The sequence below is a fragment of the Carettochelys insculpta genome, chromosome 28, assembly GCF_033958435.1.
Source record: "Carettochelys insculpta isolate YL-2023 chromosome 28, ASM3395843v1, whole genome shotgun sequence".
NCBI classification, from domain to species: domain Eukaryota; kingdom Metazoa; phylum Chordata; order Testudines; family Carettochelyidae; genus Carettochelys; species Carettochelys insculpta.
The window spans coordinates 2,274,005-2,295,012 of record NC_134164.1 but is presented as its reverse complement, the minus strand read 5'-3'; the positions used below and the strand labels follow the sequence as shown (position 1 = coordinate 2,295,012).

Genomic DNA, 21,008 nt, shown 5'->3' with positions numbered 1-21,008 from the left:
TGCCAGCTCAACGCAAGACAAATGAAGCCGGAGGTTCTTGCATATTCACAGGGTTCCGGGAGCTGGGACTATAAAGTAAAACACCCAACTGGGTGAGATTTGGGAGAGGCTCTTGAAAATTGATCCTAGGTGCTGACTTTAATAAATGGCAGGGCCTTCTTAAACAGCTGATCTTGGCAGGCAGGAGGTGCAGGGAGGGAGGGAAGCACTTATCTGTGGGGCCTGCCAGCAGGCAGGAGGCTGTGGGAGGAGAAGAGGTGCTGATAGGGGCTTCCCACCTACTAGTTTTACCCTTCTGTGCTCCAACCCCAGAGCACCTGAAGAGTTGGCGACTATGGAATTGATACCTCTGAGACAGGCACTGCATAATAGGAAGGTGTATCCAGGCCCTCATGTAACCCCTCCAGAAAGAGTCAGAACATAAGAACGGCCATACTGGGTCAGACCAAAGGTCCATCTAGCCCAGAATCCTATCTGCTGACAGTAGCCAGTGCCAGGTGCCCCAGAGAAGGTGAACCAAAGACAATGATCAAGCGATTTGTCTCCTGCCATCCATCTCCCGCCTTCGACAAAAGGGTAGGCACCACACCTTCCCCCTTGCTAATAGCCAGCTATGGACCTAACCTCCAAATATTCGAGCTCTTTTTTAAACTCTGTTAGAGTCCTGGCCTTCTCAGTGTCCTCTGGCAAGGAGTTCCACAGGTTGAGTCTGCGCTGTGTGAAGAAGAACTTTCTTTTATTAGTTTTGAACCTGCTACCCATTAATTTAATTTGGTGTCCTCTAGTTCTTATATTATGGGAACAAGTAAATAACTTTTCTGTTTTCACTTTCTCCACACCATTCATGATTTTATATACCTCTATCATATCTCCCCTCAGTCTCCTCTTTTCTAGACTGAAAAGTCCCAGCCTCTCTAGCCTCTTCTCATGTGGGACTCGTTCCAAACCCTTAATCATTTCAGTTGCCCTTTTCTGAACCTTTTCTAACGCCAGTATATCTTTTTTGAGGTGAGGAGACCACATCTGCACGCAGTACTCAAGATGTGGGCGTACCATAGTTTTATAAAGGGGAAGTAAGATATTCTTCGTCTTATTTTCTATCGCTTTTTTTATTATTCCTAACATCCTTTGCTTTACTGACTGCCGCTGCACACTGCGTGGATGTTTTCAGAGAACTATACACTATAATTCCAAGATCCCTTTCCTGATCTGTTGTAGCTAAATTTGCCCCCATCATATTGTATGTATAGTTGGGGTTATTTTTCCCAATGTGCATTACCTTACACTTAGTCACATTAAATTTAATTTGCTATTTTGCTGCCCAATCACTCAGTTTGCTGAGATCTTTTTAAAGTTCTTCACAGTCTGCTTTGGTTTTGACTATCCTGAACAGTTTGGTGTCATCTACAAACTTTTCCACCTCACTGCTTACCCCTTTCTCTAGATCATTGACGAATAAGTTGAACAAGATTGGTCCCAGGACTGACCCTTGGGGAATGCCACTAGTTACCCCCTTCCATTGTGAAAATTTACCCTTTATTCCTACCCTTTGTTTCCTGTCTTTTAATCAGTTCCCAATCCGTGAAAGGATCTTTCCTCCTAACCCATGACCACCTAATTTACATAAGAGCCTTTGGTGAGGGACCGTGTCAAAGGCTTTCTGGAAATCTAAGTATACTATGTCTACTGAATCCCCCCATCCGCATGCTTGTTAACCCCTTCAAAGAACTCTAATAGATTAGTAAGACACGACTTCCCTTTACAGAAACCATGTTGACTTTTGCTCAATAAATCATGTTCTTCTACGTGTCAGGAGACCTTCAATGATTGCTTAACATTTTCCTTCTCTCCTGAAATCCTTCCAACCCACTCTTCACGTGCTAGCTCCTGTTGTAACTACAGGGGCTGGTTCAGATGACCTCACTTGTTCACCTCTCTGCTCCGGGTGCCCTCCCGCCACTGCCTGTGGATTTGGGGGCCAGCGATCATCCTTGGGCATCTTAAAAGTCCATGCAGCCGAGCTGCAAAGCCTCTGCTCACTTGTGCAGGCTGGGAGCATCTGCAGCTCATTCACACTGCAGTCGCTGTTGCGTCCTCGCCGATCCGTTCTTCGTGAAAGGGTGGTTTGAGTTCTGGACAGGCCTGGTAAATGCTGGGCTCTGAGCATGGGAGGTTCTCCTTGAAGTATCCTGCCTAGAATGGGCCTAAACGTAAAGAGCCTTAAAGCTAAGGGTGGCTCCCCATTCTAGCCCGTAGAGCAATGGTGGGCAAACTGCGGCCCCCTGGGGCTCCGCCTGTGGCCCGTGGGCCCCAATGGACTATGGTCTGCCACACCCCTGGGGTGAAGTGGGGGCTGCTCATGCCACTCACCTGCTGTTTGGGGCTGTCCATCTGTGCCCTAGAGTGAGGGTCGGGAGTGCCCCCCCCAGGAGGCGGGGGACAAGCCACTGTTGGTTTTGAGCACTCTGGAGGGACTGTTTGGTGAGTCTGCCTGTGATGGTGGAGGCTCAACAGCCCTGAGCTTCCTTTCTGGTCGATGGTTAGCCTAACTAACGCTCATGCTTCAGGGTTTCAGCCAACCACCAGCAGGGTCAGGAAGGAATTCCTCCCTGTTCCCAGTGTGTTCTGCTGGGCTGTTCGTTTGTTTGTTTTTAAACACCTTCCTCGGAATAATCAGCAAAGGAGACGGCTGGAGATGGGACGCTGGGCAGGGTGAGCCAGGGCTGTGAGGCTCCCCGGGGCCTGTCTGGCTGGGTCTTGCAGGGTCTCCCTGCTCACCTCTTGTGGGAGGGGGGAAGGAGGTTTCCCCCAGGTCAGATTGGCAGCAACTTTGGGGGTTTCACCTTTTTCTGCAGCATGTGGGTCTCTTGCTGGATTCTCTGGGCATGTTGCACTTAATCATTTCCCTGCCCTTGGCTCCCCCTGTTCTCTGTCCAGGGCACTGAACAGTCTTGTGTCCTGTGGGCTGCGGTGCTTTGGTATCCTGTCGCTAGTTGGGTTTGCTGGGCAGGGGCCAGCTGGGATTGGTAGCCTGGGGTACGCTGGTTCAGGGGGTCCTTTCTGCCTTAAACTCTATGGCTCTGTGGGGTGGGGGCCAGCGCTTGATATGCTGAGAGCACCCCTCCTCTATCAGTCTGGTGCAACTACAGGCCTTCGGGTTGTGGCAGCCATTTGGAGAAATTAAATTCCCTCTCCCTCTTCCAGATGAGGGTGTCTGCAGTGTTGCCTGTAAGCCGCCCACGAGCGGTTCAGGTGCCACCCAGTTGATTAGCAAAGCACCCACAGCTGGCAGCCTGTGCATCTCTTGGTGGTGCACATAACAAAATTTATTCTGCACACGGGTGGGAAAAAAATTACAGGGAACCCTGCTAGCCACGCAGTGGCTGGTCAGTAGCCAGGCCCCGTGGCACCTCCTGCTGGTGAACCTAGCTTGAGCGCAGAGTGGGTCCTCTTCAGCTCAGCTTCCTGGTCATTTCACAGCTGTTCGGCAGAGGAGGGTATAAATGGACAATGCAGGACCCCCACTCCCAGGATCCCAGATGCTTCCATGGAACCAGGCCTCTGGCTGAACATCTCTCCGCCCCACCCCGAGCCCACCTTCTCCACCCACACCCCTGGGCTGCCACCCTCGCTGCTGGAGGGGTGCTGGGCGTGGGGGGAAGGGCGGGGGCGGACCACAGCATTTTATTAGAAGGGTTGAGGCTTGTGGGTCTGGGAGAGGAAGCAGAAGCAGTAACAGTAGAGTGCAAACGAGCGTGTAGGAACCAGCACAGCTGCAGCCGCTGCCTGATTTCCCATCTCAGCCTGGCTGCGTGCAAACCTCAGGAGAGGCTGCCCTAGTGCGTGAAAGATGCGGAGTGGGAGGAGGCAAATCATTGTATTGAGAAACTTACCGCAACTTACAGGCAGGGTGCTGCTCCTGCTGCTTGGTATCTTGTCCTCGTTGGATGTGAACTCCCAGTGACCCGAGCTGTGGGCATCAGGCGGCCTGGGCGGTCAAGGTCGTGGGGGATTGTTCTGGAGAGGACGTGGCCTCTGTGTTATTGATTTGCAGATTTCAGGGGTGGAAAGGGTTATTAGATCACCTGGGCTGAGCGGTATAACACCAAGATCCCCTTCTGTCGAGCCCAAACTTAAACTTCTTTGGGCTTGTCTACACTTCAGACGCTGCCTGAGCGCTGCCAGGAAGATGCACCTATGCCAATAGGAGGACATTCCCCCCCACCCCTAGCTCTGCATAGGGCAGGGGTCTGCAACCTGTGGCTCTGGAGCCGCAGGCGGCTCCTTAAGGACTTTTTTGTGGCTCCTGACGCTATAATTGCAAAGTAAAAAACCAAACAAACTCCTGATTATTTTTGATATTTCGGTGAACATCTAAAAGCCCAATGAACAACTCCTCTCTAAATAGCAAGCGAGAGGTGATCTCGAAGCCGTGGATAACTCCCCCAGCGCTCTCCAGAGAGAGACGCTTGGGGAGTGAAAGTGGGGAAGCCGGTGGTGCAAACGCCCATGCGAAGTGTGAGGAGAGGGAACACGCAGAAAGGTTGTGAGCGGCCTGCAGCGAATGTGTATTGCGTTACAGACCTTCTGAAAAGGGTTACAAAGGGTCCGGTCTGACGTTTGCTATTCAGGACCGTCTGGTATTCCCATGCAGCGCGAAAGAATATGCGGCTCTCGAATTGTTGAGTTTTATACCAAATTGGAAAAAATGGCTCTTCTTCCTCTTTTGGTTGCCGACTTCCATCACAGGGGATCTGCCTCTCCGAGAGGCAGTGGCTAGGTCAGCGGGAAGAGTTCTCCTGTCCACCCGGCGCTGTCTACACTAGAACTGTGATCCCTTCCGCTGTGCCCGCTCAGGGTTCTGGAGTTTACGTACAATTTAATTATTAACCAGCCTCCGTTATTACCCAATCAGGGTGTTATTAACCAATTAGAGTTGATAAAACTAATACCTGGTCAGTCATTTTCGGGGAGGGGGGGTTTGAATCAGATACATGTAAATGGAACAATGAATTCATGGCTCTTTTAGGTAATGGCGATCGCTAATTTGGCTCCTGAATCCCTGAAGGCAGAGTATCAGAGAGGTAGCCGTGTTAGTCTATAAGGTGCCACAAGACTTCTTGTTGTTCTGAAGGCGGAGTGTTACTGGGCTGAAGCACGTGTGTCAGGAAGACAATGGGGAGAGGTAACATCGTTTATCAGATCAAGAGCTGGGGTGACTGTAACAACTTTCCTAGGGTTACTGTTGTATTGCACCCTGGGCAGGGGCGCAGGGCAGAGGGTTGGGGCGTGGGGGGCACAGATGTCGGGGTGGGGGTGTGATGGGCTCAGGGCAGGGCGTGGGGGCTGCAGGAGTGAGGTTGGAGTGTGGGGCAATTGGGCAGAGGATTAGCAGGTAGGTTGGGTGCGGGGGAACCAGGGCAGAGGGTTGCAATGCGTGGGGGGCCCAGGAGTCAGGGCAGGGAGCTGGGGTTGAGGGGAGGCCAGGGCGCCCTGTACAGAACACGGGGGGATTCCTGCTGCTGCTCCTTACTTGCCATTCCCCTTCTGTGGGTCACTCGCTCCTGTGCCTCCCCACATGAGCCGGGAGGGGGAGGAATACAGGGACCCGTGGGCTGTCCTCTGGTTCCGCTCCCTGGCAGTGAGGGAAGGGGAGCAGCCAGCAAGACAGTGTCAGCAGGGACAGTGGAGGCTTCAGCTCCCCACTCCCCAGGTGGCCCTTGGGGGGCTGGGGCAGTCCTGAACGGGTGGGGCGGGACGTGCCCCCAGCCAGCCCCTTTCACACCGAGAGCTCTGAGCACCCAGCTGGGGGCAAGCCGCCACCTTCCCGCCACCTCCACGCAAGAGAGGAGCCGCGCTCTTCTTCCCATCTGGGAGGGGAACTCGGCGTATCCCAGCTCAGTACAGGGCGGAGCGGGTTGTCTAGCACAAGCAGTTAGCACATGTCCTCAGAGACGGTCCAAGGAGAAGTGGCTACGTGAACCTCTCGGCACATGTAGCACAACCCCCAGAGGCGGCGGTTACAGACGGTTTCTCGTACGAAGCCCGGAATGCAGGGTCTCAGTGACAGCCGTCACTTGCAGACTGCAGCCAAGGGATGACTTTAGGTTCCCAGGCTGATCTTGTCGAAGGTGCTGGGCAGGTTTCCTCTGAGGATGCAGCTGGAGAGGTCAGACATGGAGCGATTGCTTTGGAAGAAGTCTTCCCCCATGGGGACGGGGTGTTTTTGGTCTGTGGTCCTTATGCTGGGCTTGTTGATTTGAGAATGTCATGATTGTCCCACCGAGGCATTGGGGCGTTCAGTGCATATCCACAGTTCCATTGCAGAGAACCCATCGTGGGGTGTAATACATCGTCATGCTTCAGGGCATGAGTCAGTCACAGGCTGGCTGGGTCAGGAAGGCCGTCTCTCTTCAGAGAACAACAAGAAGTCTTGTGGCACCTTATAGACTAACAGATATTTTGGAGCATAAGCTTTCGTGCGCAAAGACCTGCTTCCTCAGATGCATGAGTGGGGGCGTGGTTTCAGAGGGGTATTTAAAGAGTGGGGTGCCAGTAAGAGGAAGGGCCAGAGCTGACAAGCTCTATTCAGCAAGGTGGAAATGGCCCAGTATCAACAGCACTTATCAAAAGAGGAAAAAACAAGTCAGATCAGACAGGGGGATGTGAGCCTTTGTCAGAGTCTAATGGGGAGATATTAGCACCCAGAGCAGAGAAACTGCCTTTGTAAGCTGCGAGCCACTCCCAGTCTCTGTTTAATCCACGGTTAATGGAGTCAAATTTTCAAATAAATTGCAGCTCAGAGATTTCTCTCTCCATTTGATTTAAAAAAAAAAATTTTTTTCAGAACTGTCACCCTTAAATCTGCCACTGAGTGTCCAGGGAGGTTGAAGTGGTCCCCCACAGGCTTCTGTACATTACTGTTCCTGATGTCTGATTTATGTCCATTTATTCTTTTACGGAGAGACTGTCCAGTTTGGCCAATGTAAATTGCAGTGGGGCAGTGCTGGCGCATGATGGCATATATTATAGTAGTAGATGTGCAGGTAAAGGAGTCCCTGATGGTACGGTTGTTGTTAGGTCCTGTGAAGATGTCACTGGTGTAGATATGTGAGCAGAGTTGGCAGTGAGGACTGTTGCAGGGGACCCTTACTGGGACCCCACTCTTTAAATACCCCTCTGAATCCCCCCGCACACTCATGCATCTGATGAAGCGGGTCTTTGCCCATGACAGCTCATGCTCCAAAAGATCTGTCAGTCTACAAGGTGCCCCAAGACTTCTTGTTGTTCTCGAACCTCCAGACTAACACGGCCCCCTCTCTGATACTTGTCTCTTACGAGAAAGCACTCAGCGTGGGGGCTTGTAGACTTTCCTCTGAAGCAGTTCTTGCTGAGGGCAGAAGATGGCCCATTAATCTGACTCAGACTGGTAATGGCTGGGAGCTGAGACCCTTTACTACAACTGGTGGAAATTTACATGAGCAGTCAGTCCCCCCCAGCCGGGTGAGATGACTAATGATCGTTTATTTGTTATCGTCTGTCTCTGATGAGATGACAGGAGAGGCAGAGGCAGAGAGCATGTAAACAATGCACCCTGCTGAGGCGACAAAGGGGCAGCACGGCAAGGACTAGAAGGCAGGACCCTGCTCCTACTTCTCAGCTAACAGCTAGAGCCCATTCTGCACTCTCGAGCTGGCCTTCGGGGTGCACCGGGCCGCTGGCTGCTGGCCTTCGGAAACAAGGTGCCACGTTTCAGTCGTTGCGAAGCAACAAGGCCTTTTATAAGCAGCAAACAATGGGAAGAGGATGGTTTTGTGGTTAAGGCAGTTACTTTGTATTCAGAAGACGCAGGTTCAATTCTGAACGCTGCTCCTAGCTGCCTAAGTGATTTGGGGGCAGGTATTCTAAGCGCCTAACAGCTCCCGCTGGGGCTAGAGAGCTGCTGTTGTGATGCAGGTGGGTCACTTGCTCTCTCTCAGTTCCTCCACCTGGAAAATGGGGTGATCGCTTCTTTAGAACGTCAGCTCTTCTCGAGAGGGTCAGTCTCTTCTTCTGTGTCTGTACAGCCCCTGGCGCAGGGGGGCTCCAAGTTCAGGTCAGGCCTCTAGTACAAACGATTGCAGCCCTCTACCTGCCACTGGACTTGAATACACAGAGTGGAGCTGTGTTCTCACACCTCTTGTCTTCAGCTCTGTGTCCAACCCCACACTTTATTTTGAAATGAATATATTGGGGGAGGGGGACTGCTCACTTTCAGAAACTGTCGAGATTTCCCATCTTTCCATGCGAGGTTCCTGTTGAGGAGCAGGTTAATTACAAACGGCTTTTCTGCTGTGTCAGACTTTCTGAAAGGCTGTGAAATATCTGGGGTGGAAAAACAGATCTGGGTGCTGCTTCTTTCCGCCATCGCCATCTGTTGTGGGAGTGAGCGATGGCGTTCACCCCCGTCCCTGTGATTCGTGGGTGCCCCCAGGGTCATGCCAGACACAGACTATGCTTTGTGAAGCTGGAGCAGGCTGGAGAAGTGGTCGCATCTTACGCACGCAGAAGTTCCCTTCTGCTGAGGCCAGCCGGGCAGATCGGAGAGACGGTGCTGAAATTGCAGCAGCCTCCTGCCACTCTGCAGCCTTGGGTGCACAGCTCTCCCTACTGCTTGGCTCTGTGGTTTTGGTAGTTCCTTTGTTAATTTCAGCTCAACCTCTGGTTCACTGCGGAAAAGGGATGGGCCTGCAGGTGGGGGTCGCTCTGGCAAACCCGGCCACAGGCAGCCTTGTGGGAGTTCTCGGTACCTTTGAATAAGTGGACCTGGAGGACAGGGTTCCCTGTAATCGTTCCCATCCATGGGGAGAATAAATTTTGTTCTTTGCACCAAGGCTTATGTGGATGTGCACCACCAGTGGAAGCATAGGCTGCCAGCTGTGGGCGCTCTGCCAATCAGCTGGGCAGCACCTGAATCTTTCCTGGGCAGCCTCCCAAGCGCCCAGCTTCCAGGGAGCACTGCTTAAGGGCAGAATCTGGTCTGCTACAAGTGGCTTAAAACCCAGCGGCTCCAGCCTCGTCCCTCCCCCAGCACAGGCCAGCAATGAACTCCCACCCCCTGGCCCCCGGTATGGAATAGACAAGGAATCAGAAGGCAACAGACACGAATCCAGCAGAGCCTGGTGGTGTTATTTGTGTTACAGTGGTGCCAAGAGACCGTGCAGTGCTAGGGGTTGTGCATCCTGCTAGCAATTGCTTCACGGGCAAGGTATCGGCATTACCTGGAGGGGGAGCTGATGTGGCTGAAGGGCATTCATCACCCTCCAGTTGGGTTGCGCTCTCCTGAATTTTTGGCCACATAACCTGATCTTAAGTTCTGTCTCCCCCTTCCAGATGAGGTTGCCTGCACTGTTCCCCACAAGCAGAGCTCTTGGGCGGCCACCCAGGAGAGAATCAGGTGCCACCCAGCTGTTAGCAGAGTGCCCGCAGCCAGCAGCCTGTGTTTCTATGGGTGGTGAACATCTGTCTATGCCTCAGGGCACAGAACAGAATTTATTCTGAACTTGGATGTAGAAAAAATACAGGAAACACTGGTTGTGCTGGGGGCTTGGCCTCCCTGCCCCGCATTCTTGGGGAAACCTCCCAACTCTCCATGCTCCAGTGATTCGTCAGGGAAGGGTGGCTGAGACGCAAGGCCTTTCTTACCTGCGGGGCTGGAGGAAATAAAACTTGCCTGAGATCATTGTTCTGAGGGCTCTGGAAATTTGCCAGTTCCCCTGCCCGGAGCTGGACGAGGTCTTTGCAGGCAGTGCTGTTCTCAACGATGATTTGCAGAGCATTGTTGAGTGCACCGGACGCTGATCTTGTGACATGCTGAGTCCCTTCCGCCACTTGCAGGGGGTGCTCAGAACTACGCAGGGCTAGGTTCAGGGGTGGCTGGGCTCCTGCCCCTCCCCTGGCTTCAGCCAGAGCTGCAGGCACCTGGCAGCTTTTGGGGTCAGTCCGCATGTAGCCGAGGTCGACCCCTAGGGCCTCAAGGTTGGATGGGCAGAGGTTCGGGTGCAAGAGGAGCTGTGGGCATGAGGGTCACTGCAGGGCAGGCTGTGGGTTGACCGTGGGGCTGGGGGTGTTTTAAAAGATGACAGCGCATGCGGAGGTGCCCAGCTGACAGCAGGAGGGTAAATCCCTCAGGAGAGCACGTGGCGGGTATTGGGAGTGGATGCGGACTCACGGACGATGCAGGCGCGTTGTATTGGCCAGTCAGCAAGACGCTGAGGGCTGAGCGACCCCCGTGCAGATCCCGGACTTGTGTGGAGGGAGCTGCCAGCCAGACTGGCTCCCGGGGACTGGGCGGCAGAAGATGAGAGCCCCTGCAGCCGGGTGCTCTGGGGGGAAAGGCAGTTTGTGCCCCACAGGTGGGCTGGGTGTGGACAGAGGCCCATCAGGGAGCCCAGGGCGCTGGAAGGAAAGGGGTGGGGTGGGATGTTTCTTGGGCCACTGCAATAAGCTGAGTATTTGGGGGCTGGGATGTAGTGGCTTCAGACGTGGGAGCTTTGGGGTCCCTCACTTGGGCGTGGCTCCCCTGTCACTGCCCTCAGCCCACAGTTGAACGCTCCTGCACCAAGCCCGGGTGGGAGCGTGGGGGGCCCTGCTCAGCTTCTGGGCACGGCCCCGCTGCTTGGGGAGGTGTGGTACCCCCTCGCATGCGCTGGTGGAGAACCGCATGCCTTTCCTGAGCCGCCTGCATCGAGTGGAGCCCGGAGCTTGGTCACCCTGGTTAGGCAGTGGGGACTTTTTTTTGCTCTTGCTTCTAAAACAAAGCCTCCGCTTTGTGAACAAGTTTCCTAACCCGCCTGTAGCCGCACACCCAGGGGGGCCTTTTTTCTTAACCAGCCTTTATTTGAAACACTCGCTTTTCCTGTCTTCAGAAGCACAAACCTCCCACAGCTCCGCCCCCCGGCACCTGCTACCCCCCTCTCCCCCCGGCTTTCATCTCCCCTTACTGGAACCCCTTCAGCTCTCCGCTGGCATTTGCGAGAATCCTGCAATCCCGGTGCCGGGCCCGGCACGCGCCAGGCTGTCATGTCATGCCCCAGCGTAGCGTGCCGGGCCGGGGAGAACTGCCCTGGCCCAGCTGCCTTTTGTTTCCTTCGCAGTGCTAGTGATTGAGCTTTGAACTGGAGAGGAAAGTTTCCACGCTTTGATCTCTTGGGGGCAGAAGGTTGACTTTGGAGGAAGGGAGGTTACGCACACGGCAGGGCTTTCTCTGACCAGCTCGCCTGCTGCTGCCAGCACTGCAGAGCCTGGGGTGCTCGTGGGCTGGGGGGTTTTGCTTTGGAAGGCAGCAGAAGAGAGAGGGCACAGCAGGGTCTCAGTGAGTGCTAAAGCACAGGCAGCCGACGGCCGCGGATCATCGGTGATGCCCGGGCCTGTGATGTAGTCGTGGGGCTACATGTCAGGCTGCGGGAGCTGCAGCCGGAGAGGACAAAGTGATGGCACCTGCCTGGACTGTGAGAGAGCAGCAGAGCTGGAAATCTCCCCCCCGACCTCACTTTGCCTTCCAGGCAGCATGGCCCAGTGGTTGGAGCGCTTCGGAGCCATCCCATGCCCAGCGTTCCCTGTCGGCTGAGCCCTTGGGCAGCTGCCCAGCAGAGACTCAGGTGCCGCCCAGCTGCTTGGCAGAGAGGCCCCAGTGCACGTAACAAAACTTATTTCACCCAAGATGGAAAGAATTAGAGGGAGCCCTGCCTGGGGCCTATCCTGGACAGGACATCAGGCTCAATGTTCACACCGGTCCCTGCTGACTGTGGCATTGGTGAAGCTGTGGCAGACACGTGTTCTTCCTGGCTTGTCACTGGGTCGCTTCAGGCCCTTCGTGCCTCAGTTTCCTAGATTTATAACTGGGACAGGGAACCTGATCTCCTCTGTAAAGGGCTTGGAGCCCTAGTGATGAGACTATCTCGGGGTGGTGATTAGCTGTTGGTCGCTCATCTGTCTCCTTTGCATCTTCAGAGAAATCCTGCAAAATCATTTTGCCTTGTCCTGCTGTGGGGAAGGTGTTGCTTCTGCATTTGGCAGAGGGGGGAGGGTAAGGCAAAACGGTTAGGTGATGTGACCAAGGCTGCAGGAAATACTATTGTCTCCTCCTGCTGCGAGCAGGGGGTTAGCTTCTGCTTTTTAAAAAGGGGGAAGGTAAAGCAGGAAGGTTAAATGACATGACCCAGGCCCCAGCAACTGAGATTATTGATGGACTGATCTCAGCACCTGTTGAAGTCAATATGAGGCTTGAGCAGAGGGCAGGGACCTGCCACTGCACTCATGAGTGACCCCTGCCAGGATCAGAGGAGTTGGGGCAGCTGCTGGGCAGGGCCATGCAACCACGCTACTGCCGCCAGCTGTGAACGGATCCCTCCCCCAGACTGAAGGGCTGCAGGCTTTATGGCCCCCAAACGCGTCCACTTCTGGGCAGGAGCGAATGTGACCAGCCTCCTTGAAGAAGTGGCTGGGTGGCTTTTTGTTCCCAGCAGTCCATGGCGGTGGCAGGAGCCGTGTTCAGTCTCTCTCCGTGGGACAGGCTGGGGACTGAGGCTGAAGCCCCCCACGCCCTAGAAGAACGGGAGCACGGGGGTTTCTGGCCACTGGGGAGCTCCAGGCACTGGCAGCAGAGCGCTCCCGCCATCTGCTCTAGACAGGGGAACCCAGCGCTGCGCTGGGCTCTGCTCTGATCTGCTCTGCTGCCTCAGTGGGCTCCCAAGGAGTTGCACTGCCAGCTGTTTGCAAACCCCTTCGCTGTGGGCTCCTCCAGGGCCCTTCCTTTCCTCGTCTATCACTCCCGCCAGAGCAAACAGCCCCCCCGGGGCCGTCCTGCAAACTCCGGCTCGAAAACAAGCCCCGATTCTTCGGGGGTGGAAGTAAGGAGAGAGGAAATGACAACGCGTGACAAATGGGGGAGGGGGGAACCTGTCCACTGCTGTTACAGAAGCCATCTCCCAGGTCCCCACGGCATCACCGTCACTCCGCTCAGCTCGGCCTCTCTCGGTCTCCTGCCTAGCCTGACAGCCCCTCGGTAACCTCATGAGACATGCTCTCCCTTCGCATGAGCAGAGCACGCACGGCTTTTAAGGGCGGCGCAGGAGTCGTGGGGGGGGTGTCCGGGGGCAGATGGCTTTGACAAGGCTGCGGGAGAGGCGTCGAAGGGGCCGCCCCCGCAGGAGTAAGGAGTCGTCTTTGTCGCGGCTGCAGCGCGGTGGGTTTGGAAAGCCAGGATGCCTGGGCTCAGTCCTTGACTTGGACGAGTCCCTCAGGTGCTGTGGAGTCCCCGGCTCGGTTTGCAAAGGGAGATGAGCATGGGATAAGAAGAACACTGCTTTGGTGTGGCCCCTCCTGGGGGCTACGGTTAAGCCTAGCAGTGTCAGGCTTGCCCCAGATGCCACTGGGCTAGCAGCTGTTCAGACCAGGACAACAGCCCCTGCCCCGGAGAGCATACAATTGGATTAGAGAGCTCGAGACACCAGCAACGGTCCCTGGAAGCTGAGCACTTGGACGGCCTCCCAGGGGAGATTCCCAGCTGATTAGCAGAGTGCTTACAGGCGACAGTCTGTGTTTCCGCTGGTGGTGCACATCTTCCCATGCCTCAGTGCACATAAATTTATTCCGCATCGAGATGGAAGATCCTGTCGGGGCTGCAGGGGCGCGCGAAGAAGCCATGCTATTCAGCTCGTTTCATTCTAACGATGGGTGTTCATGCACTTCGCTCAGGCTGACAGACTGCAGGCCTGGGGGGAGATCAGAGCCGCTGGGTTAGGCTGATGGGTGTTAGCCAGACACAGTCCTGCCCCAGGCGTCTGGGGGTCTAACTGTGATGGGGAAGCACCTTGCTGAAGGCAAGCTAGGCATGAGCCCAGAAGAGTCTGCACTTCCTGGGCCCTGGCCATGGACCGAGCTGGCTCCAGGGGGGGTGAGCTGGCTGGCCACCCTCATGGAGCAGGGTGTGGAGCACCAGCTCTTTCTGGGGAACCAGCTGCTGAGCTTCTCCGCCACCTGATGCGGGTGGCTTGCAGAGGGCACCTCCAGCACACGCTGCCTCGTCCCACCGACCCATCAAACCCTCAGCAAACAATGACACAGCAGAGTCAGGACTAGAACCCAGCGCTGCTGGTTCTTGGAAGGGGGCACGTCACCTACCGCCCCCAGGGTGATGGTGTCACCCTGCTTATTGTGTGCTAAGTAATGCAGCAAAACTTATACTGAAGGTTATTTCTGCATTATATATAGCCATGTGCACGTCACTGGTGCCCTCTGCCAGATGGACTCGAAACCATTCCACTGTGTGTCATGGCCCCTCTACTGTTTGCTGTGAGTGGTGATTCTCCTCAGGTCGTCTTAAGCTGGGGCATTGGCGTTTTGCTGCTGTGCCCATGGAACTGAGCAGCCTGGGTTCCCTGGGTGCCATCCTTGCTGGCCAGAGAGTGCCAGCCTGTGTGCGTCGCTGGCTCAGGGAGCGGTGTGACGGGGGGCTGCCAAGCTCATGTGGGCAAGTCATGCAGGAGGCAGCAGATGAACACAGAAAGCAGGGCTGGGAAATTCAGCCTTGGGAGGCAGCTAGAAGCAGGGGGTGGGAGCAGGGTCAGAGCCCTGGGGGGCAGCCAGCGGGGAGGGGAGCAGAGCTGAGCGGGAACTGGGGGGGGGCACTTAGGGGAGTGGGATCCTCAGGGAGCTGAGGGCGAGTGCTGGCGGGGGGCTTGGAGGGTAGGAGCCAGGCTGGCAGCCCCTTGACCAGAGGCACCTGGGAGGGGTTCAGAGCCAGAAGGAGCTGAGAGAGACCCAGGTAGAATGGCCAGTCCAGGCGCCTCCCTCTCCCTAGCCCTGATTTCTGTCCTCCACCCACCCCCGCCCCCGGGAGGGCAAGGGCCCCAGCTGGATCCCCAGAGCTCCAGCAGGGGCCTGCCCCAGTCCCCAGCAGCTGCCCCCTTTCCTCAGGTCGCTTGGCTCTGATCTGCCCTTGCCCCCACCTCTGCTGCCGCCTCTCGCAGCCGAGGGGTCTCAGCAGCTCAGTGGGTGGGGGGCTCTCTCTGTCCCCGTGCTGGGCCTTCCTGCGGGGTTTGCTTCATGCCTTTTCCTGCTGTCTCGCCCTGTGCTAGGGTGAATCTGGCGCTGGCCTACACCGAGCTGACCGAGGAGCTGTGCCGGCTGCAGAATCTCAGCTCCTTGCAGAGCCAGATTCTCCGGACGCTGCTGCAGGAGCAGGCCCTCAACAGCGGTGAGTGCGGCGCAGGGAGCAGGGGGTCGTACGCCGGGGTGGTGGGTGCGGTTCCCGGCAGGGAGGTCTCCAAAGGGAGAAGCCGCGCCAGCCCCCTGGGCTAGAAGGGCCCAGAGTTTGGGATCTGAAGGGAGGGAGACGGAGCCCGGAGGCCAGGCTGTTCCCTGGCACAGCTGGGCAGCGCCCCGGTGCCGCACCCCTCCACGGGCGCCCGTGAGAGGCAGCGAGGGAGACAGCTCGTTTGTGATAGCGATGGTCCCTGTGCCCACACTGGCCCGCCTGGCCCAGCCCAGCCCGCCTGCTGCTCCTGCCCCCGGGCGTGGCCTCTCGCTGATTTCTTCGTCCTTGTTCCCATTGCCTTGCAGGCCAGAGACACTCTCCGTTAGCCCAGCGCCGCTCCCCAGCCCCATCCTGCCCCCCGCCGGTCCCCCAGTGCCAGTCTCCAGCACTGCAGCGGCGGTCACCTGTGCCCCCCAGCCAGTCCCCCGCCCCGCAGCGCCGCTCCCCAGTGCCGCCCCCCTGCCAGTCCCCCGCCCAGCAGCGCCGCTCCCCGGCCCCCTCCTGCCCATCCCCGGCCCCCCAGCACCGGGTGCCTCCCGCCAGCGAGAGGAACCTGCTGGACCTGGGGTACTCGAAACCCTCGAGCCACCACATCAAAGCCAGCTTCCAGGGGCGCCGCAGCTACTCGGAGGTGAGCGACGCCGCTGTGTACCGACAGAGCCACTCGCTGTGGCTGCCGCCGGAGGCCTCCACCCTCCCCAAGCACCGTCCCTACGGGGAGGTTTACGTCGGCGGGGCTGGCGGGCCCGTGAGCCCCAGAGACGCCTTCGAGGAGCACCTGCGCTTCGAGAAGCAGTCCTCGGACGAGGATGAGTGGGCCGTCCCCAGCCCACCCAGCCCTGAGGTGGGAGCCATCCGCTGCGCCTCTTTCTGCGCCGGCTTCCCCATCCCTGACCCCACTGGGCACCGGACAGCTGGCTCCTACTCCAGGGCTGAGCACGCGCAGTCCTGGCCGTCGATCAACGTAAGCAAAAGCCTCCTGACTACCTACCCCTGTGAGCTTCTTCACAGCTGTGCCACCTCCAGCCTGCCCTGGGATGACCTAGCTGACCCCCCATTTCACAGACCTTTGGCCCTTTTTCTCAGGAATGGGTGTGAACCAGAATCTAGACCCCGAGGAGGAAGAGAGGAGAAGTGGTCCTGAGAGCCCCATTGGGTCCCTGGATCTGTCACTGCTGAGTCACGTGGCCTTGGGAAAGTGACTTAATGGCTGTGAGCCTCAGTTTCCCCATCAGTAAAATGGGAGGCTCTGGTACTTTCCTACCTTATGAGGATAAATCCAGTTCATGGCGGAGGTAGTTGGATACTCCCAGAAAAGCCCATGAGCAAACAAGAAATGTGGGGAGCTCTGACTCCCAGTCTTTCTCTGAGCTCTGCCTGGTGGACCCCAGCTGTCATCCACAAGTGCTGGGGGTGCCCTCCCACTAGGTGGTTCCTGCAGCCAGGAGGGTGTTCCTATGGCAGCCCGATGTAGCTAGCTTGGCTGAGCACCGACTGGCAGGAGCCAACGCCGGTATCTCTGCCTCCTTGTGAGCTGAGAGCCGGTGGGGGTGGGGCATAACCTGCAAGGAGCGGGCTGAAATTAATGGGGGGCAAATTCAGGCTGAAGAGCCCAGCAACGACTGCTGAGGGGAAGACTGAGGGGAGGCTGGCAGCCATACAAAGAGAAGCCCTGGAGAGTGCATTGCAGTGGCTGGCGTGTTGGGAAGAGGGAGGTTAAAGAGTAAGTAATCTGGCAGCTGAGTAGCAGCCAACGTTTCTGTCAGTTACGTGGTTAATTACTCTGCCCATGCTCTCTGCACTGAAAAAGCAGAACCAGCACGCAGGCTGGCTCAGCTGCTGTCCCCCTCCCCGCCTCTGCCGCGCTGCATTCAAAGGGCTGAGCCAATTCACAGGTTGGCTCAGCTTCTGTCCCTGCCCTGGAGAGCAGGCTCTTTCCCGCTCCCCTGCCACCTTGCGTTTGAATTTTAAATGGGATATGGCGTGGGAGCAGAGGCTGTGTGCCCGCTCACCTTTTCAATGCAGAGCAGCAGCAGGGAACTGCCTGGTCCAGGCACAGGCAGGCACAGGGGCTGGGCCAGCCACGACCTATTTATTTTTGGAGGAGGGGGCTGCGAGCAACTGGTAGCACTAACTGATAAGCAGATTCTTGTCGGTTAGTCATGTAACCAGATACTAGTTGGGAACGCACTTTAAACCTGGTGATTTGCATCTGTGGCTGATGTGAATTGGGGCTTCTCCATCAACTTGGGTGAAACTCTGGCAAACCTCATCAGCTGAGGTTTTGGAGGGCGTAATGGTGATGCTTCTGTAAGCAGAAAGGTCCTTGCTTGCCCCCTACATGTTCTCCCTCTCTCCTCCTTCCCGCAGCTGCTCATGGAGACAGTAGATTCCGACATCCGAAGCTGCCCCCTCTGCCAGCTGGCCTTCCCCATCGGCTACCCGGACGATGCTTTGATAAAGCACATTGATTCCCACCTGGAGAACAGTAAGATCTGAGGCTTCTCCTCATCCCAACTTCCTCACGCCCTAGCCCCCCTTTGGATGCTGCATGAAAACACGGGGAGCAACCCGGCTCTCGAAATACCTCCAAGTCTTCAGTAGCTGCAGGAAAGACTGAACTGTAAGAGACTCACCTCCTCCTCTTCCTCCGGCCTCAGTTCTAAGTGGGTTTCTCTTTCCCTTCCCTCCCTTCTGTGCTCCCGGGAACGGCAGGATCTGCAATACCTGGGAAGGTTTGTACCGGTCGGGGGAACCCGGCGCCAGGGGGCGGAACAGTCGATAGTGGCTTCTTACAAAGTGTTGCCTGCCTTTTACTGCTGCTTTCTTGACAGCGCTTGCTGTGCCATTGGGGTTCTTGGAATGATCTCAGGGAGGATTGATTGAGGATGGATCCCCCCGCCCCTTTCCCCCCACGCTCGCTCTGAACCCTGCTTCGGTGAGAGGCACAGTGGTTTCCACGCACCTGGGCTCTTTGTGCACTTTGAGTCTCTCTCCTCTCCCCAGGGGGTTAATCATTGCAGGGCGGTTGGTTCCCTTTGGTTTTGGTCACTGTTGGTCCCCCAGAGCTTTCAGACCAACCTTCCTTGGCCTCTGGCTGCAAATTCAAGCATCTTTCCAGTGTTTTACATTAAAAGCTCCCCCCCACACCAGTGACCCTGGTGAGGACCGAAACCCACTTTCTAGAGGCGTAGCATGGACACCCTAACGTATTGCACTGAACTTCACACGGCTAAGGGCCGTACCTGGGGCTCCTCGGTTTTGTCACTGACTTCGGTGGAACCTCCTACGTCCCAGTGTGTTTATATTCTCTTTGATGGACTGTTCACGTCTCCTTCATCCTCACCCGTTGCTTTGAGTAGCTAGTTACCGTGTATCAAGAGTATTATGTGTCCCACCTAGTGCTCACGTCCTCCTCCTGCCCGCAGTCCTGTGATGGCACGTGAAATGCTCACAATGGCATAACAGTAATTCTGCAGTGGTTGCCTGGGGGAGTCCACGATCCACTGTCTCCCCTGGCCTTACCAAGCATCTTTCCATCGTACTGGTCTGCGACAGGCCCATTTGATCTGGCCAGCTGTTCCCTTGTCCGTGGTGCCCGTACTGTGGGAACTGTCTCGGCAGGACTACAAGGCGTCATGCGTTCGTTCGTTCCTTCCTCAGATGTGCCTGTACAGCGAAGAGGCCTTGGAAGTACCCTACGTTTCCTAGCAGGACCCAGAGATGTTTCATCTGCTGGGGGTAAATGCCCACCCTTGAGTCTTTCACCATGAAGCTAGCAGTGGTAACAAGGCTTCTCTGGGTAGGCATGGGGCGAGGAAAGGAGGGAAGAGATTCTGTGGCAGCCTGTGGCTGTGGAATGAATGTGAATTCACAGCGAACGGGCCTTTCTCCCCGAGTGCTCTGCCCACTTAATCTGGAGTGATGAACTCCCTAGCGGCTTCAGGGGTGTTCAGACACAAGGGTTGGGCCCCACTCCCGAATTCTGCCAGGGAGTAAGTGGAGTGAAGTGGGTTTTCTCAGGGTGAGGAGGGAATCCCAAGCGCCTTGTCTGAGGAAATGCTCAAAAGGGGAGCGCCTCGTGCCTGTTTTGTTTCCACCTGGTGCGTTAAGCCGAGTGGGGGTGAGGCCTTGCTAAAGGAATGGGTCAGGAATAGCTCTGCAGCGAGCGGAGTCCTGGGGTTTGTCCGTGGCACTGAGAGCCCCCGGACGTGAGCGGTTTCCAGACTGCCATAAAGAAGGGCTTATGGTTTAACAGGGATTGGAGCAGGGCCATCCTGCAGCACAGGTGACCCTGGGGCTGGCTGGCGTAATGACTAGCCTCTGGCCCACAAACGGGGCGGCCGGGGGTGTGTTACTGACAGATGACGCTGGCGATCCAGCCTGGCTGGAGGCCAGAACGACAGGGCCTGGAATTGCGCTGCTCTGGCCTGCATTCAACGTAACTGGCGAGAGCCACCCAGGGGGTGGGTCCGGGCAGGAGCTGGGATCCTATGGGTCCCTGTTAGCCTTAATGGGTATGTCTACGCTACCGTTCATCTCTGGCGGCTGCCCTGCAACTCAGGCTTGAGCGGCAGTGCTAAAAACTTTAGTATAGATGTCTGCTCTGGGCTAAGCCTGGTGCCTGGGACTCTTCCCCCTTGTGGGGTCCCCGAGCCTGAGCTCCCGCCTAAGCCCAGATCTCTTCTGGCCCAACCGTCTGAGCCCCTCAACCCGGTTGTTTAACCACAGTGGAGATGCACCCACCTCCTGTGACATCAGAGAACCATTCCCGATCCTTCCTAGCAGGCGGACGCCAGGGGCTCAGGGTGAGGCGCCTTAGCGTCATAGGGCTGCCAGCCTTTGGGAAAACATGTTCAAACAGGTTTTGTACGTTCTGGGGAGCTGGGGTAACCCCTCCCCCTTCCACCGTCTATCGCTCTCCCCCACAGATCTCCTGGCGCAGCCTCTGGGGCGAGTAGGCCTGGCGTCGGGCCGAAAGAGCTGCAGCCTGCCAGATAGAGAACACTTCCAAGCAAGCCCAGGGGTCCCGCAGCAGTCAGCAAGGGTTTGGGTCTCATTTGAAGTCCGGCTGCTGGTTGGTGGGTGCTTCACCTCGGTCCCATCTCTGCTAACATGCTTGGCGCAGGGGATTCGAGGGTGTGTTCATTTCCACTGTCCAGTTGCCGGGGATAACTTAATCTGCTCGGCTAACCGGTCTAGGGCTTGGAGTAGGGAATCGGAAGTGAGGGCTGCTGGCTTTGGTCCCTGGCTTTCTGAAGGAGAGTGGTCTACTGGTTCGACCAGGGGAATGGGTGCCAGGACCCCTGGGTTCTATTTCCAGCTCAGGGCAGGTGGATGGCGTACTGGACGGAGCTGGGCACAGGATCACAGGCAGCCTTTTTGTCGGTGGAGGAGTCCAGCCATATTAAAGTCAGGTCACTTTAAGGTTGAGGGAGGGGCCAGCACTGGGGGGGAGGAGTCAAGGGCTAGAGAAATGCCCGCGAGCAATTTAATTTCCCCACTACTGACACCACTTGTCCCACCTCCACGTGAAATCTACCTCAGAGCCAATGAGAAGCAGGAATGCTGGTGAGGGGAGATGGGGCCCATGACCCATCTCCAGGGGTCTGACATGCGGCTCCGTCGGAGGACCCCAGAGCTATGCCCCTTCCCCACGCATGGTCTTCAGAGAGCTCTCGATGTGTCGTGTCTTGTGGGCTGCTCCGGG

At 56.5% G+C, this 21,008-nt stretch overlaps 1 protein-coding gene across 1 annotated transcript in view; it reads left to right on the top strand.

Annotated features, from left to right (window-relative positions):
• Positions 1-18,322, top strand: part of TBKBP1 (TBK1 binding protein 1) — a 60,848-nt gene extending 42,526 nt beyond the window's left edge. The window contains exons 8-10 of the mRNA XM_074978958.1: positions 15,120-15,238; positions 15,604-16,262; positions 17,669-18,322. Coding sequence (XP_074835059.1) covers positions 15,120-15,238; positions 15,604-16,262; positions 17,669-17,797 — 907 coding nt within the window. The 3' untranslated portion in view covers positions 17,798-18,322. The remainder of the gene's footprint in view (positions 1-15,119; positions 15,239-15,603; positions 16,263-17,668) is intronic.
• The last annotated feature ends 2,686 nt before the right edge of the window (positions 18,323-21,008 follow it).